Below are 19409 nucleotides of genomic sequence, written 5' to 3'. Positions count from 1 at the left end.
CTTCTCTCTGGCAGTAGGAGCCAGATGACTGACAGGTGAATGCGGAAGTGATGTAACACACATCACTTCCGCATTCACACTACAGAGGGAGATCAGATGGGCTAGCGGATCCCGGGATTAAAGGTGAGGGGTCAGGAGGGGGGAGATGGCGGCACTCACGATCGGGGGGGGGCTCCCGAAATTCACGCCATACAACCAATCGGCGGCTCTAGAGCCGCTGATCGGTTGTATGTGAAACCACCGTTAACGGCTGTAGAAACGAGCGGGTCTTTCCTGCCCGTGCGCACGCGCTAGGGGGCGCGCACGAGCAGGGAAAAAATGTCGCATGGAGACGACAACACGCTGATGCGAGTCTGCAGTCCGTCCGTTTTTTCTTAACGGGTGGACGGCAAGAGGTTAATGTATTGCTGGGATAGTGGGATTTGTCGTCCTCTGTAGCTGATGGTACATTGTGCTGTATATTATACACAGCAATGTACCATCAGCTATTGAGGATGACAAATCCTAGCAATACGTTATACACTGGGGGGCATTTATCAAAACTGGAGCAGACAAAATCTGGAGCTGTTGCCTATGGCAACCAATCAGCTTCTCTATTTAGTTTGTTCTGTTAAGGTTTGAAAATGACAGAGAGAAGCTGATTGGTTGCCACAGGCAACGGCTCCAGATTTTGTCTGCTCCAGTTTTGATAAATTCCCCTCAATGCATGTATAATGTATTCTTCTATAGCTGGTGGTATTCTGCATTGCTGTATAATGTATTGCTGGGATTAAAAGTCCTATTGGTGACGTGTATTGGTTCCGGTCTGAGGTCTGCCATTTAGCTCACTTTCAAATTGCCTATATTGGTCTACATTTTGAAATTCGCCCACCAGTTCCCCAGCAATTCAATTGGCCCACTATTTGAAAAATAATGTGGAGAAAAAATTTCTGTGACACAAGAATGTCTATGCAGGTGGGGCGTGAGGGAGGGACTTGTATATGGGCGGAGCACAAGGGGCCCCTATAATCACTCGCAGATTGTTGGGTCTGGAACGGTTTTCCAGATCGTCAACCTTATCCTGCAAAGTCCTGTGGCTGATTTAATGCAGATACTTACAAAATGTATTTGGTCACAGAACACATGTAATGTTTATCTGTCAGTAAAGACATGACTTGATAACCCTGTCTCTGGTCTATCCACGATTGTCCGAAGGTGTTCAGACAAGGCAGGAGTAGCAGGAACTAGAACAATTTGGATTGTGCTTAGGTACTTCTCTCTGCCCCTTCTGCTCTTGGTACTGATCCAGGAATACATGGTTAGAACTAATGTAACATGGTATATTTACATGTCTGACACCCTGGAAATGATTGCTTTATAGTGTCAGGAAGGAGAGATAATCTAGTTTTCAGTAGCCCAAGTAAGATACAGTTATCTGCAGCCATGGTAACAAATTATAAACTTGCTACTAGGACACTGGAGGAAATGGAAAGTTTTAGCCGGTGAAATGGGCACACCCAAGGGAGAGCATGAGATGTAATTGTAGATCAGTAAGGTGGATTGGAAATGATCTGACCTCTATCTAAGGACACCACATGGGTTGATTTACTAAAGGCAAATAGGCTGTTAACTTCACAAGGAAACTTGTGAAGTGAAACTTGCACTTTTAAAGGTCTGAATTAAATGCAAGCCGTTTAGCTACCTGAATATGACCTGTTATCAGCCTCTGGCAGTCACTGTACAGCAGTGCTGGTGTGTGGAAGATATAGCAGAACTAGTTCATGTGCTGACAAGTAGCATGCTGATAGGCGGAAAGAGCAGTGCAACAGCCGAGGAGGAAGAGACTTGAATGATGCTGGCCCTCAGACTGATATCTAAAACAAAAACTGTGGGGGAAATCTCTGCATTGGAGCGGATTATTAGAACAAAAGCCAATCTAGTCATTTTAGTCTTTCAACGGGCTAATTATTTTTATCTTGGTGTAGCCAGGTATCCGGATTTGGCTTGAGTTCTGCTTTAAGTAGCACAAGATCAAAATTGTCCTTTAGGTGTGGTTTAGCCAGTGTTGGTAAAGCTTCTACCATCAGCTTGTAGTAGATCCATAACTTGTCAAATGTTTTGATCATGTTATAAAGTTCATAGATGAACCCCAGACTTTCTGGTATCAATGTTATTTCCAACACAGCCACTAGGGGTTCCTGTACTCCCCCCATGGCAGCTGTTTAAAGTAGTTCTTGTTGGTTAGCCATCCATTTAAAAAAAGGTTTTTTTGGGGGTGTAATCGGCTTGAAAAAGCTAACAAATCACTCGTTCCTTGCTCTTCAACAACTTCCATCAGATATTCAGTAAAGTTGGCAGTGGGTGGACGAACACAAGGTCTGAACCACTGACACCAGTGCCCTTGTAAAACTTTTGTCAAATTTGCTTGCTAGTTTAGATCATGTTTAGCAATACCAGAAGAAACAAAAAACAAACCCAGACAACTTTATACAAAAAAAATGAACATGTTTTTATTTCTTTTAAACAAAGGAAGAACATTAGGAAAATTAACATTTTCCACATAAAGTCTGTTTTGAACTGGAGCCTACAACAACAACATTTTCAGCACCAAAACAAACAAAAAAAATAAAACATACAAATAGCCATAGATTAGTATCTATAAGCATACATGGAATATTGCACTTTGTTTTTTTATTTCTTCTCTAGAAATCTTGATTTCATTTGTTTTCTTCCTTAGTTAGGAAACCATCTCAAATACTGGACTATACATGAAACTGACCAGTACAGAATAAAAAAAAATTGAGAAAAATAATGCCTCTAAACAATAGAGTAAATAAATATGTCCACAAACTTTGCAGAAGTTTGAAGCTTTTTTTCGATTTACCACATTACATGCGATACAGTGCCAGTGGCCTTGGTAATGCTAAATCTCACATACATTTGCAGTGGCTATTAATATTGGTCTACCCTATATAGATAGTTGCCTACTAATCGGCACTGGAAGAGTGGAGGTATAAGGTCACTGACAAGAAGGGTGGAGGGGGGAGAATTGTCAAAACTACTGTCACTTCCTGTTAAATGAGTATTATGTCAGATAGCGAAAACCAAACGTCAGATGAATCACTTAAAACGTGACTAATAAAGTTGTCTTCGCTTTGGAAGTTATTATTTTAATTGACCGAACTACTTACTAAATGAGTTGGTAAAAAAAAAAAAAAAAAAGACACTTGCAAAAAGCATAGATCAATAAACCCATGTTACTTTAACACAATACACGGTTCATTTCCTCAGTTGCTAGCCTAACGGCATTTGGCTAGACTGCTGTAGGTTTGTACTTTAAATTAGATATCTCAAGTACAACTTGTGTGAATGAGCCGATGGCGGTTCGCCGTTGGGACTTAAAGTGATGCAAACTCTAAACAAATGTCATACGTCAGCACACATCCGCCATGAACTTTTAGATTTTCTTAGTGAAGGCTCGAGTGCTCGGGTTTAGGGCTATTGGATGCCCCATGTGTCTTACAGCACACAGTCCATTAACACTGCTCAAAAAAATTGCATAAAAAAGGAATGACAAGCGCAGGTGCCCATTCCTTCCGCTACAACACCAAACATGTAGTGCTTGCGCAGATTTACCGTCTTGCTTGTGCGTCAAATGGCATTTAAACCAGTCGGGGGCTACTATAGAGGGAATATGAAGGACTAGTCAGCAAAAAGACATTTAACTTTCTCTGTGCATGTGTATCAGCTAACACCACTCAGTTAGCTCCCTACGTGGTACACTGCAACATAAAAAAGACACAAATAGCATTCCAAAGTTTGGCAAGTGATGAGGTCTCCTGAGATTAAGTGATTTGTAGGAAGTCTGTAACAAAATCCTGCTTGGGGTGACAGTATAAAAGGCAACATGTCTTTGAAAGAAACTAGGTGTACAATCTTGATGACAGTCTCATGTACTTGCACCTTTTCTCCTTCTTTCTCTAACCCACTGGATTGCCGCTATTCTAGGACAGTAAGCCGCAAAACATAACAGCAATAAGGATTGGCATGAAGGCATTAGATGTGTTAAAATAAATCCATTGCTGTATGCAAGCTGACGGTGATGCACATGCAGTAGTACAGGACAGTACTGAGCATGTCAATATGCAGGTAGAGCCCAGGCTACAACCAAATGAAAAAACAAAAACAAACAAAAACAAAACAAAAAAAAATAGTGCATTTTGTCATTGTATAGTCTCTCAAAGCTTTCATGTGCTTTGTGGTGTGAACACCACAACCAAGCAGAGGAGGAAAAGGAAAGCTGTAGTGATTTCAAGCTGCTCGACGTGCACACTGAAGGTGTGCAAATTTTCAGCGTGAGAGGAATCCCGAACCTCTTTCACTACGTGCCGAGCATCTTGTTGCTTTGACCGCGTGCTGTAGGAGCGCAGCGTCTTCGTTGTGCCGACAGCAAGGCAGTCCAACTTCTTCTAAGAAGTATGGAGCACAAACGTGTTACAAAGCTGTAAGCGCCAAAATCATGACCACAGGTTGATTCAGTCTGCAACTTCCCATGGCGAGACTCAGACTGCATTTCTGTGAAAGTGCGTCTCCGTAATGGCTGCCAATTCGCACTGTTGGCAGTTCAGTTAGTTAGTCTCATCGGCTGACTATGTCAAGCCCCTTCAGCGAGATGGACAGGAAGGATGGTCTTCAATGGGCTGATCTGGGTTGGGATCAACCTATGGGCAGAAGAATGCATTTGGGTTAATCTACTATGGAATTTATGAACGGAGCATGAGATTTACACAGATTGAAATACAAAGCTCTATATGGCAAATCAGTAAAGTCGGGTATACACACTATTTTCTTTGTTCAACCTGCCGGCTGAACTGAGAAAATAGAACAGATTCCTCCATCAATGCTTACGAGCGTTGGAAGAATCTCCTGCCGTTTCCTTTGACAGGGGTCGCTATCAGAATACCCAACAGAGCCGGCAGCTCATTGGCTACTAGCTCTTGTCAGCCAAAAATTTTCTAACCCTGATTGAGGGATGGATGCCAGTTGGAAAGGTGCCAGCAGCAGCACCCACAAATTTCGGCTGGTTCATCAAGACTGCTAAAGACTAAAATGCTTATTGCATAGCATCTTCCCTGTCTGTTGAGCTGAAGTGTATAGGAATAGCGTGACTTCACACAGAACGAGGGTTGGCAACTTCAGCACTCCAGCTGTTATGGATCTACTATTCCCTTGGATGCACTGCAAGCCTGACATTCACAGGCATGATGGAGTTTTGTAGTTTCACCTCAGCTGGAGCTCTAAGGGTGCTTACCCCTGGCATAGATTATTGCATACAACTGAACTTTGGAAAGCATCCACAATCCTTTCAACCCTAGATCAAAATAAACCTCACACAGATGATGCTTTTCCACTGCACATAAGGCACCGAATTACAGCAATCTCTAATAACACGAAGGGCATCCAGCACTTCTGAATTGTACATTGTGCTAGCATTCCTCCTATGCTTCGCAAACACTAAGCTACTTGTATTGTGCAATTTGGAGTGGCGACATTCTCATAAGGGTCACAGAGCTGGTGGGCTGCCTGTCATGTGATACCAAAATCAACAAGACTGGTGTCAATAGCCAGTACCCTTAAACAAGGGCTTTGTTCACTTCATTCAATTACATTAAATGTATTCGTAATCTACTCTTAATGCAAAGAAGAACAATTTAATTCTAGTGGGCTGTGAGGGCTTGACAAGAGCAAGATTCACAACGAAGAATCATTTGTCTATACAAAATGAAGAGTAGAATGTGCTTACCTCTGAGTAGAGAGGAGGAGGCAAGTAACGAAATTCTTGGATATATGCAAAAAGTGGTCCTTGAAGTGCCAACTCGAAATTATCACAAATATTTGATGAAATAAGATTTTGTCTCTGCTCTTCTGTGACTATTTCAGCATAGCTAGGGGGTGCTGAAACAAAAGAACATCAAAAGTATATTTAAAAAAAAAAGTCCATAAAACAGAATTAGTAATAAAAAGGCACCTAAAGAAGCTAGTCATACATGTTTGTTACTTTAAACCTTAGCGCTGAGCTAAGCACATGGGAAAGCAAAGTTTACTTTACATTCTGACCCCTATGCAATAATATCTCATGATCAAGTGCATGCGTGTGATCAGTGACTAGCACGTGGTGGGGGAGCTGGATTTCAACATCTGTCAGAAAAAAAAAAAAAGTACACAGAATTGGGAAATTACCTTCAGGTCGTTCAGGTAGGACAAAGCCCAACCAATTGTTCATGCTGTACTGACTGCCAACACTTGATGTCCGGCTGCCAAATGGATGCAAGGGAATTGTTCCAATGACTAGTGGTAAATTAAGGAATAAGTCCATTGCGCCTGGAATATCCACATAAACCTAAAAAAAAAAAATTTGAAATAAAAGATACATTCAGCTTCCTTAATAGAACAGAACACTTATTTTTTAGCTTCTAATACTTATGATTGATGGCTTCTGCTGCAATTGAAGCTATTGCATTTGTTCTTCGCCCTCCTACACTATACATGTAGACTGCTTAGATATTCCAGTCTAGGTGCCCATACACTGCACAATTCTCGTACGAGAATGGCGGGAAAGTGCCGTGTGAATGAAGGCTTGCGACCGTTTCTACTGTACGGTCGCACGTCTTTTGTCTAAGGAGCATGCTAGAAAACCAGCCGAAAATCTTATGATGCTCGGGAGACATATGCCGAACGGGCCGGTGTGTGCACGTGCACACTGCCCGTTCAGCATTGCGGTCATCGCAAGTACGATCTGCCTGTCCAAGATGGGCAGATCGCACGTTTTTTTTATTACTTTACAACCATCGCAAGACTAAAGGTCTTGCAATGGTTGTAAAGTGTATGGCCAACTTATGTCTTTAGGCCTTATTCGCACAGCGTAAACTCAGGCCGTACACACCCGGAAGGGACAGGTGCTGAGTGCGATTGCGTACAGCAGCCTGCTCTTCCCTATGGCTGTATGCAGTCATACCCACACCCGAACTGCACATCCGTGCGGGTCCGGGTGTCCGTGCTCAGAAGCAGACAGGATCCATTCTGTCTGTGTCAGAGTATGGATACCCAGACCCACACGGATGTGCAGCTCGGGTGTATGTACGGTTGTGTATTCCCATAGGGAAGAACAGGCCGCTACACGCAGCACCTGTTCCTCCCGGGAATGGCTTGATACGGGGGTGCACACCGCACAGACGTGTACGGCCCGAGTTTATGCTGTGTGAATAAGGCCTTAAAATATATCCAGATAGACTGTGGGAATCATTTCTACCCCATACACAGGCCAATAGATCAGACTTCATCTGCAAGGTACCACCCATATTTTCTGGTTAGTACAAGTAGGATTTAAGCAGTACTTCCAAATTTTATTTTAACAAATATCAGCTTAATGGGCTTTCTAGAAAGCCAGTGGGCACATGGATCCATGAAAACGGAACCTCCATTATGTAATGCACCAACATTGTGCAATACAACCATTTTGTTTTTCCCCATTTGGCCAAGATGTAACTATAAAAGTTAATCGATTAAAAAAAATGTCCAATATAAATGCACAATTTCCTGCTACTCCCCGCAGTACTGATTGGATCGTATTCAACTAGTGGGCCACCATAAAATAGTATTAGGTGTTTTATCACACGTACCATGAGGGAATATTCCACGCGGATTATGCTGCAGTCGATGATGGAAGGGGACACGGGAGGGATTTTAAGCTGCTTGCCATTCCAGGTCTCTGTTTTTCCAGAAGACAGCGACTCTCCTCGTAAATTGGCCACAAGTTGTTTCACTTCCTTCACTTTCCCTTTGGCATAGAAAGTCTGTGTCTGATATATGGCTGCCTTAGGTACAACCATCCGGGAAGAACAATTCTCAATCTCGGCAAAGATTTGAATTGATTCACCTTCAAGAAGAAGACAGAAACAGGCTTTGAGGGATTTGCAGTACCAGCCTGAGAGAATATTAAAAACTAAAACCACCGCATAGTTTCATATTTTCCATTAACACACGCCTTATACCCAAGCTTTGAAATCATTATATTACCCTTTTGATGAAAAAAAAAAAAAGGGAAAAAAAAAAAAAAAAAGCGCATTGTATGCTGATCTAACCTTGTAACGCTAAAACATTGCCCAACAAAAATAAAATAATCTCTACGGAAAGGTAAATAGATTTACCTGGTGTATAGCCCTTCCTTTCGATTTTGGCACTTAAGGATATTGGACCTGAGGTACAAAACCAACAACACAGCGTTTTCTCTTTTGTGCCTGCTTGTGGTGACTGAAAAAGAAAAAAACAAAAAGCATACATTATTAATTAATGCCAAATAAGTGAAGCAAAGGCTAAAATAAATGACTAAAGCTGACCTGACTAGTGCTTGAGGCCTACAAACCCTGGAGCAGCCATTTTGTTAGCAGAGCCAACGTAGAGTGCTTTTAAGAAACTGCCCCCCCCCAGTAAATGTTCCTGAAGCCCGACTGAAATTTATGAGGTACTCGTGAATTTATAAGCTGCATGCCATCAGCCTCTGTATAGTATAGAAAACAGCTACCGCTAAGGTAACAAATTGAGAATCTTCGGCCAAACTTACAGCAGATGCCATGCGTTTGCTCTGGTCATGAAAGCAGTATGCAGATTAGTTAATATCGGGACTATTGTTATAATGGCTGCTAAAATTACCCCTCATGTGCACATTGTACACTCAGAAAACATATAGCTGATATGTCATAAGTAAATATCTGACAATGAATTTCAAACATCATTGCTAGAAAATCTCTCTTCCAAAAAAAAAAAAAAAAAAAAACAACAACATGTCTTACCAATAATGAAGGAGTGTTGATATCTATATGCTCAAACACGGTGAATTCCTTCTTTAATTTTACTGGTAGCAGCCAGGCTCTGTGCAATTCTGCTTTCACCCAATACCGTACACTACCGTGTCTCCCTTCAAATGAGGTAGCAAGTGGTCTGTACAAAAGAGGAAGGCAAAAAAAATCAGTCACTGTGCTTTGCTCAGGGAACTTTCTCATTAAATCTAGCTTTTTGCTGGTTCATGCAATGCCTGTGTTTAGTAGAAGAGGCCTTAGGCAGGTGTTTTAAGTATAAGGGCGTGTATTAGAATGAACCAAGGCCTTTGTACATTCAACTGACTAAAGCAGGAGTAGACCTCTGAAGAATAGATATAGGACAAAGGCAGTAGTAGACCTCAGAATAGATATAGGACAAAGGCAGGAGTAGACCTCAGAATAGATATAGGACAAAGGCAGGAGTAGACCTGTCACACAACTACTACTACATAACTACTACCAGACCCTTATAGTATGTGTGAAGCATGGCAATAGATGGCACTTCCTGCTGCAAGTGCTAGTAAGATATGCAGGGAGGGGGTACGCCTAGCAAAAGGAGATACTTACGTCTGTGGAAGCTCGAAACTGAATGCATATTCATGGCGTCCTGAAGTAATAGTGGTCAGTCCTTCTTCTGAGTTATCGTCATCTACAAAAGGAAAAATAATATACCTTCAATATTCTGCTGGACAAAATAATGTTCAGACCACATATACCGAAAAGTAGGGATGCACTGATACTGGTTTTTTACCCTACTTTTTGATTAGCCAGGAAGCTAGCTCCATGCCCCCTTGTCAGCAGGTGGGGCACGCGAGTAATGACTTGCCACCCGGCTTCCAGAAATGGAAAGTTCCGGTATCGGGAGCATTTGGCTTTACAAGTACTCAGTATTGGCACTGATACTGGTATCCGTATCGGTGCATCCCTACTCAAAAGTCACTAGGGGCTCCAAGTACAGTTTATTCTGTTCATAATAATATTATTTGTATTATTAATATTAAACAGTATTTATATAGCGCCTACAGTTCGCGCAGCGCTTTACAAAATGGAGGGAAACAGTAGCTACAATACAATTTCAGCATTGAGGATTTATCCAGACAGAAACCGGAACAGTTGGCAATGGCAACCAATCAGCTTCCCTATTCAGTTTGTTCCGCTAAGCTTTGAATATAAAAGATAGATGCCTAGTCGTTGCCAAGGGCAACTTCTCAGCTCCATTTTAATACCCCCCCCTCCATTGTGCCCAGAATGGAGGCTTGCCCTCCCCATCAGGTATAAGCAACAACCAGCAACGTAAGCGGTGTGCATTAACCATTGTGAAACTGAATGATTTCACAATGGACTTTTATTTCTTCATAATAAAACGTTCTGCTCCAGATAGTACGGCTTGACTAATGTGCTGCAGAGGAAAGAACAATGCAATTAGCCAGCTAACTAGCCTTGGGGAAACAATAAAAGCTGCTCCATGGCTTCCAGGTCACACCCCACCCGTGGAACTGAGGAGGCCCCATCTTATTTGCAGTAAACAACGGGTCCTCCTCGTTCTCCCTTTAGTAAATACATATAAAAACGCATATTTCATCTCATTTTGGGTGTGTGAAGTGCAGAGGCCGCACAACAAGTTCATGAAAAGCGTGACGAAAAATGTGTATAAAAATGGTAAATGTATAAATGAAAAGTTCTGTCGGTTTTTATTGAAAGAACTATATATTGGTGTAAACGCTCCACAATGGTTGTTTAATCGGACTACAAAGACCACTCGGTAAAGGAATGTGGAACGTCACATTCGGTTATTTTTACATGGAATCTTTCCTCTATAGAAAACTGAAACGCGTTCTTTATTTTAAAAACAAGCTACTTTTATTTTTCTTCCTCCGCCGCAAAGTTTTTTTCTTTTTCTTATTGCCAGCTCAGCAATCTCCTGGAAAGGAGCACTAGCAGGCTGTACAGTGTGGTAAACAAGTGCTGAGCTGTCAATCACAGACAGACTCTAGCAGGAGAGGACCGGCCTGAACCGGTGCAAGCAGATCCTCAGCCAGTCCCTCATATGCATAGACATGACGTAGCTGGTTGAAGAGACGGCGGAGCGCAGCCTAGCTTGCTGGCGCTGCCTACTCTTTTCTAGGCTTTTCCGCCCCCCTCTTCCGGGTGTACTAGAGGGACCACGCTTGCTTGTGCACAGCCACGGGCAATGTGCTGCTGCTCCTGCTAGCCCCGCGGCTGCAAATTCCTCGAAATGCGGCAGACTTTTAGAAACTGCCCCGGGATATCGCAACACCGTCACTCATTGTAACATCCGGAGCAGGGGGAAAAAAAAACAAAACAGGGTGAGGAGTTAATCAAAACTGGAGCAGTTGTCCATGGCAACCAAGCAGCTTCTATCTTTCATTTTCAAAGTTTAACTGAACAAACTTTAGCAGGGATGAGCATCTCCAGCTATTGTGGAACTACAAGTCCCATGAGGCTTTGCAAGATTGACAGTCACAGGCATGACCCCCCTTAAAGGCAGAGGCATCATGGGATTTGGACGCCTGGGAGTTGCCCACCCCTGCTGTAGAGAGGCTGATTGGTTGCTATGGGCAACTGCTCCAGATTTCACACAGAACAGCATGAATAAAGTCAAAACAGCTTCTCCTTTTACGGAGCCAAGTGAAAATCCGGCCTGTTACCTTAGTGCAGTGGTAGGCAATCCCAGCACTACAACAGAACTACAAGTCCTACCCCTATACTAAGGTAATAGAGGCTGTCCATTTAGTAAATTGAGTGAGTGCTGGCCTAGTGGGGGGGCTGGGAATCACCGACCAGGAAACCACGCCAACACACAACTATGTATAGTCCTTTCAGTCACTTATTAATTTCAAGTGTTGCCCCTTGGACTGTTAGGTTGCATCTATTCTGGGAAGAACATGGGCAGTCCAGTCCAGGGAGCTTGCGCCTTTCTATTAGTTAGCCGCGTATTTTGACGCTCATTATTCCAATTTTTTTCAAAGCAAGGGTCCATTAGGATTCCATACACATTTTGGGGGCACAAGCCGCAGTCTCCCCTATAATAGTACCAATGAATGATCACACAAAAGTACAAGCTATACGACACATAGAACACTGCACCCTCTGTCTGGGCTTGCTGGTACGTGCAGTTCCTCAGATGCTGCATGGAGATGGCCATGACAGAATATTTTAGCACAGGATCTGTGTGCATTATGTTATACTTCCATACAGGAAGACAGTGATAACACCTATCCTCTGTTGCTGAATGAGAAGTCCTAATAAAGCTTTATTCTTTGACTGATCGTGTTATATAGAAGAAGCCTGACTCCTATTATTACATGGCACACCGGCTTCTAGAACACACTCCAGCCTGCCCCCACTCCACACAGCCGCATGGGTTAACCAGTTTACACAGTCGTTGTCACGCCCACCTCCCTCCACCTGTTCCCGGGTGCCCTAAGCAACAGGAGCAGCCAATCGCTGGGCACAGGCATCTCCTTGGCAACAGCCTAACAAAAGCTCACAGACCAATAAGAAGAGCGCTGGGTGCAGCTTGGCGCTCACCACCTCCTAACAGATAACCAAGCTTGTGTGAGAGTCGCCTGTCGAGCAGCACGTAACAGGAGAGAAGCAAAAATTAACACAGTCACTGCCACAAACGGCAACTAGCCCATGGCTGCATACAGCTTCATCATTGAACAGAACAGCCTGTGTTGTAGCCAAATTTTGGTGATCGCTCATCCGTAATCCCACCCATGTAACCTACTAAAGCAGATACACAGAGGCCGGGGTTATATCAGCACCCACAATCTGCCCTATGCCAGACAGTCACCCATTGCCTTATAATGCAGTGCAGGAAATGTGGGTCACATTGGTCATGATCAGCATAAGCCAGTGATCAACATGCAGCCGCCAGTCCTCCAGCAATGTCTTTCCCATTTATACTGCAGCTTGTGCAGGTTTTATTTTTGGCTACATCCCCGATGGTGTGTGTGCCATTCTCTTCTGGAAGATATGAAGTCATTGGCACCACCTGACAGCAGTGCAGCCAATGCGTAGTGAGCAGAGGAGGCCCCCCTCCCACTCCCAGCTCTCTCTCCACTGACACCACTAGCCCAAAACAGGATTGAACCGCTTCTAACAAAGGCAGCCTGAAACTTAAGAAAAACAAGATGATTCCTACCCCCCCAACCCCCCCGGATTCATGATGTGGGAGACCAGCCTGCACCCATCACCCCCATAGCACTATTGGGGGGATTATCTGCCATTATGCAACCAGCTGCAGCACACACCTACAAAAGTTATGATGGAGATGAGCAGATCAGCTCTGCTAGATAGCCTGAGTACTAGGGTATAGCTACATAGAATAGATTGTAACCAGTTCAGTCTGCCTTCACCCCCAGAAGTATGGGGGGGGGGGGTCATCTACATGCCATGCTGCAATAAAATACAATGTAACCAGTTCAGTCTGCCATCACCCCCAGAAGTATGGGGGGGGTTCATCTATATGCCATGCTGCAATAAGATACAATGTAACCAGTTCAGTCTGCCATCACCCCTAACACTATTTTGGGCGGTCATCTATATGCCATGCTACCATGGAATACATTGTAACCAGTTCAGTCTGCCATCACCTCCAGAAGTATGGGGGGGGGTTTCATCTAAATGCACCCCTATAGTGCTGGAATACAATGACATTTATACATTGTATCCAGGCTGCACCATCAACCCTATAGCACTATGGGGGGGGGAGGGGGGTCATCTACCATCTACATGCCATGCTGGACTACAATGACATGTATACATTGTATCCCATTCATGCCATCACCCCCATAGCACTATTGGGGCGATTATCTGCCATTATGTAACCAGCTGCAGCACACACCAACAAAAGTTGTGATGGCGATGATCACATCAGCTGTGTTCCCCCATCCTGAGTACCTGGGCACATGTTATACTGGAATCCTGACATTTAGAACCTGTGACTGATCAATGGGCCCCAATATTAGCAAGCCCTGAAGAATCTGATGTGTGTAGATGGCAGTGCTCATGTGTAACAATGTGAGGCCACCATGGAGGGTGCACTTACCTCTCTCATGCCCAATGAGGATGTCCTTGTGGTTGAAGTACTCCACTTCTTCAGTGTAGTTCTGGGTGTAGGCAGTATTAGATCCAGCATTCCTCGATTCTGTCCACCTGACTTTGGCATGTCCCCTCGCATGGATCTTCAGAGATTTGACTCTGATCTCCCCAGTCACTTCCAGATTTACCTTTCCTGAGACTGTGTCCCCACTGGAAAAGACGGGGACATGGCTGCCATTCAGACAGTCGTAGCTTATGGTTAAACTCTTCACCTTCCCCAGCACCATGATTGGAACAATGAAAGGACAAAATGTATATTTAAAAAAAAAAGAGAGATGCGAGGAAGGGCGAGGACAGGAAAAAGTTAGGATATCATAGAAAAATGTGACGTTGGGATTTGCACTGAGGGATGCCTCGCACAAAGGCTGCAGGCAGGGTCAGTGCTGGCTGTGCAGGCAGGTCATTGGGGGTGATAGGGAGTAAAGTAACAGCAGCAGCTTCCCCCCTCCCCGGACAGTCACTGTGCTCTGCTCACTGGTCTCCGTACAAAGACGCCTGTCTGCAGTGTGCCGGCTCACTTTATCAACAGCTTCGTGAAAAACAACCTCACTGCGCATGCGTCCCTCCTCCTGACACCCTGCACTCCTCCTCGCCTTTATATCCCCCTTCTTCCACAAAACTTTGCAGCCGGACGTGCCCTTATATCTGCTGCTGCTTATCCAGCAAATCGTCCCTGAGGCTTCCTGTCACTTCATGTATGGCTTTGTATGTGTGTACAGGGAGCACTGCTACAAAGCTGTACAATGCAGCAGAGGCGATCAGAAAGGGAAAGTGCAGCCATTGTTGTGTGTATGTTCATATGTAGCATGATAAAGCATGATCACATCCATGACCTCCTGAATCCCGCCTCCACCCAGGATCATGTCTGTAGGATGAAGAATGCACAGTCATCTGCTGCTATTCCTTCTGCACTGAAGCAACAAATGGCATCTCACACACTGTCTATTGTCCAGTCCATTCACACCTGAGCATTTCTTTCATCAAAGGCGGCTTGGCACGCGTTAGCGAAATGTACAAAATAAAAGAAATGCATTTATAGTGCCGTTATTATTAACCACTTGATGACCGGGGTTGTAAACCCCCTTCCTGTCCAGGCCATTTTTCAGTATTCAGCGGTGCACTACTTTGACATTTATTCAGTCATGCAATGCTGTACTGAGATGAATTTAATTTCATTGTTTGGGGCTTTCTTTTGGTGGTATTTAGTCACCACTGGGCGATGAAATACCAGCAAAATAATTATTTTTTAATATATTAAGGAAAAATGACCCAACATTTAAAAAAAAAACAGTTTCCCCTACATTATGTTATGATACATTTGTTACTAACCAATTTTTTGGTAAAATATAAAAGATGGGGTCACATCGGGTAAATAGACACCAAACATGTCAAGCCTTAAAATTGCATGCACCCGCGAAACCGGAAAAAAAACGACCATACCCAAAATTGACCATAGATGACAATTTAAAAGCTTTAACCCCTCATCAGTTTAGTATTAACAGTGATTGATGGCTAGAATTATAACTCGCACTCTGAGATTCGCGGTGATATGTAACATGTGCAGCGCAATATCGTTTTCGCACGTTGGGGCACCCGACGCGTATTTACGTTTGTAAGTGCATATATGTGGGGGCAGGGGACTTAAACATTTTTGTTTGTTTTTTTTACATTTATTTATGTGTGACTTTTTTTTTTTACATTTAATGTTATTACTATCACATAGGGGGCTAACAATCCCCTATGTAATAGTACAGGCACACCGAAAGGTCTTCTTTAAGGAGACATTAGGGGTCTCTAAGTCCCCTAATGTCACCTGGGGTTCCCCAAAGAAGCTGATGAAGCAGTGATCTGCTTCACCAGGTTCTTCTCTGGCTATAGCAGCCAGAGAAATGACAGCTGAATGTGGAAGTGATGTAATACATCCCACTTCCGCATTCAGAGATCAGAAAGGAGCTTAGCAGGTTGGAGAGCACTTATCTCCCTCTGATCTTAATGCAGAGAGCCACTGAGCCATTCCTGGGCCCGCAGAGGGGACAACGGAGTCTGGGATAGGCGGTAACGGTGGTGGAGGGGGCGCACACTGTTGTAGGCGACCTATTGTAGGGAGTTTGCTGTCCGTCCATTTATTTACAACGGGTGGATAGCAAGTAGTTAATGTAACACTAAACTCAGGAGTTAAATCTTAAAAATCCATTCAAGTACCCTAACTATTAACAAAAATGTATCTTATTTGTGTATCACTCAGCTGTAGATCCTCAAATCATATCTGAATTCAAGCTAACACTGTCCTTCCTTCTGGAGGGGGGCTACTTTTGCTCCCCATGGTCCCTGTGTATGTTGTTAAAGAAGCCTCCACCCCAAGCTCGCTCCTGTGATAGGCTACAATCTCAAAACAAATGAGTAAACTAAATGTGAGATTGTAGTCCATCACGCGAGCTTGGAGCAGTGACTACTGTACAACACACACAGGGACCAGGGGGAACAAAAGTATCCACCCTCCAGAATTCAGCACCAATTCAGATATGATTTGAGGATCTACAGCCGAGTGATGCATAAATGATGAGCAGATCAGATGTGGTCCTTAGCCTGAATACCCGGGCCTAGGTACATGCCAAGCTGCAATAGAGCATTATTTAGAATTGTAACCAGTACAGTCTGCCATCACCTCTAGAAGTATTGGGGGTCATCTACATGCCCTACTGGAATTAAATACATTGTGACCAGAGGCGTAACAATAACCTTCAGGGCCTCGGTGCAAGAAACCATGAAGGGCCCCCCATCCCTCCGCCACCATTACACCGTGTGGTTAACAGGACAGCTGCCGGGGTCCCCAGCAAGCGCGGCACCTCAGACAGCCGCTTCAGTTTAAAAATTGAGTGTCGGTGTTCTGTCGAGAACACCAACCTAGTATCTGCATTTGCGCACACACGGGATTAACGAGGAAACCGGCATTTATTTACAAAGTATTCATTTGTAATGGTTAATTGTGACCGTTAATAATATGCCGTCCATGGCAGTAAATGATGGATGGCATATTAACGGTCTCAATTAACAATCTGAACTAAATGCTTTGTAAATAAATCCCTGTTCCCTCAATAATAGCGGTCTGTTCGCAAGCGCAGATGCTGAGGTCGGCAAATTCGACTATGTCGGCGTTTAGTATCGGGGCATTTTCACGAGTTTGAGTACTCATGAAAATGCCCAGTATTGGCATTGGTGCATCCCTACTTAAAAATATAATGTATTGCTGGGACTTGTAGTCCTACATAGTTGGTGATATTCTGCATTGCTGTATAACTGCAAGTCCCAGAAACGCATTACAATAAAAGAACAGCACTGCAGAATATCACCCCTAGCGGTATTAGGGGATCTTTTGTGTGCCATGTTGGAATAAAATCAATGGGGACGCGTGGGAAACATGGAAAAGAAACATGCACGAATGCTACACTCAGGTGTGAATGGGGGGGTGGGGGGGGGGGTCATCTACATGCCATGCTGGAATAAAATACATTGTAACCAGTTCAGTCTGCCATCACCCCTAGAAGAACTAGGGTAGTCATCTACATGGCATGCTGGAATAGAATGAATGGGGACATGGAAAAGAAGCAGCGCACGAATGCTACGCTCAGCTGTGAATTCAACTCTTTAAAAAAATATATTTTAGACCTTGATATACATTATTTCTGGGCAAAGTTTTCATGCAATGATTGAGAACTCATGTGAAGCAATTAAACGGGAGTATACGGATATGCAGCAAACTCCAGAATATGTACATGGCCACCTGGGGCTGTACAGTGTAAATTTGGGTGTATTTCCATGCCTAGGAGTCACAGCGGCACATAGAAATTAATGGCTGTATGGAGCTGTACGCAAGTATACACTGCATTTGGACACATCTACATGCCATGCTACATGCCGGGGCTGTACATGCATACGAATGTACAGCCCCGAGCACAGACATGTGGCTGCCAGGCAGGGAAATGCACTTCAATATACCCAGTACTATACATACATACTCCTGTATGAGCTAAAAGTTTAATCTGCTTATAATGTGCCTCTCCTGGTTCCTCCATACCACATGTAGTAACATGCAAATAGAATTTTTAAATAAAATATTTCTGCTTTCATTACACACCTTATTTTAGACGTAGTGACATCATCATTGGGTCTCTGTGTTTCTCTATGCAATGAAAGCAGATCATGACCGGTGGGAGGGGGCATTAGCTTCCTGAAAACATCCCAGCACTCTGTCCCATTACTCCTCCCAAGAACTCTCCTGATGTAAGCAGTGGACTGGTTCTTGGGAGGAATTATGCAAATATCAAAATGCCTTGATGGGTGGATGTCAGTCTGGAGGAGTGCAATTGATGGAGGTTCCCTCCGCACACCTTTCAGCAGTCCCGGCCAACAATCAAATAAATGGTGCTCGAAGTAACTTCACGGATGGCACCGTGCAAAATACAAGATTGAAGAAATAGGTCACCAGCACTCCATAAGTTAAAATGAATGAGTCCTTTTAATGGACAATGATGTCACAGAAATCCCGGATTTCTGTGACATCATTGTCCATTAAAAGGACTCATTCATTTTAACTTATGGAGTGCTGGTGACCTATTTCTTCAGTCTGGAGGAGTGGACATTCCTAGGCAAACTGCATTTGCATGCTGACCACCCTACATGTGATGCTGAGACTCTATGATTGAAAGAACCGAAATCCAATAGATGAAAGGGGTGGGCCAGGGACAGTAAGTTTGGGTAGGAAAGCGCTAGATGATGCTAGATGTCCTCCAGCCAGGACATGATCATGCTCTACCTGAAATGCTGAAGCTTCTAATGCAAACTGTGGGAAGCTCACAGTGCGCAGTGTAATCAGAGTATGCAATTTCAGTACAGGAGAGGAGACTGTACAACTGTGCAAGACTGAAGGTATGGCTGGAGTTTAGCTTGGCAGGCACTGCCATCCAGAGGAGTATGGCTCAGCAGTGAGGACAGGGCCTGGACTAGACTTACTTCCTGCAAAGTCTATACAGCGCAGGCCAAGGCCGCACAGTGAAGATCTACAGACCAGGGCTATGTATTTTGCTATGTGGGTTATATTGAGGGGGGAAGGAAGAATCTTCACTAAATCTGATGTTGTACTCAAGGATCTGTTCACACCTGGGCGTTTCCTTAACGTGCGTCAAACGCGGGAAAAAAGGCATGTTTTAATGCGCGTTAGTGAAACGTGCGAATTAAAACAAATGCGCTTATGGTGGCATTATCATTAATGCCACCCGAAACGTGGCCAGGAAATTGCGTAGGTTTCCTTTGCGTTCGCGCACGTTAAAACATGCACAAATGTGGGGGGAAAAAAGTGGAATGCCTTTCGCAGATTTTGCTACACGCACTACTTTTCCGTATTGGCCCCATGTATAGGAACCTGCT

General features: G+C 43.9%; 1 protein-coding gene and 1 long non-coding RNA gene across 4 annotated transcripts; one reads left to right on the top strand and one right to left on the bottom strand.

The window, feature by feature from the left end:
• Positions 1–2477: 2477 nt before the first annotated feature.
• Positions 2478–13070, top strand: LOC108787225. Its single transcript, XR_001941245.1, has 3 exons — positions 2478–2958; positions 6770–6781; positions 13060–13070. It is a non-coding gene; the product is annotated as an uncharacterized LOC108787225 (long non-coding RNA).
• ARRDC3 (arrestin domain containing 3) lies at positions 4531–14243 on the bottom strand. Of its 3 annotated transcripts, none has more exons than XM_018556715.1 (8): positions 13933–14243; positions 9423–9504; positions 8829–8976; positions 8187–8289; positions 7659–7915; positions 6220–6379; positions 5783–5934; positions 4531–4700 (listed from the first exon to the last, which is right to left on the bottom strand). In XM_018556715.1, exons 1-8 carry the CDS (start codon positions 14210–14212, stop codon positions 4644–4646), a joined length of 1239 nt encoding a protein of 412 aa, XP_018412217.1. In that variant the 5' UTR covers positions 14213–14243; the 3' UTR covers positions 4531–4643. The 3 variants fall into 3 exon arrangements, with proteins under 3 accessions (XP_018412217.1, XP_018412218.1, XP_018412219.1); XM_018556716.1 differs by having other exon boundaries at positions 9423–9486; XM_018556717.1 differs by having other exon boundaries at positions 9423–9483.
• Positions 14244–19409: the final 5166 nt, after the last annotated feature.

The sequence above is a fragment of the Nanorana parkeri genome, unplaced genomic scaffold (assembly GCF_000935625.1).
Source record: "Nanorana parkeri isolate BGI_ZX_2015 unplaced genomic scaffold, ASM93562v1 scaffold249, whole genome shotgun sequence".
NCBI classification, from domain to species: domain Eukaryota; kingdom Metazoa; phylum Chordata; class Amphibia; order Anura; family Dicroglossidae; genus Nanorana; species Nanorana parkeri.
This window is presented reverse-complemented; position numbering and strand designations above follow the sequence as displayed.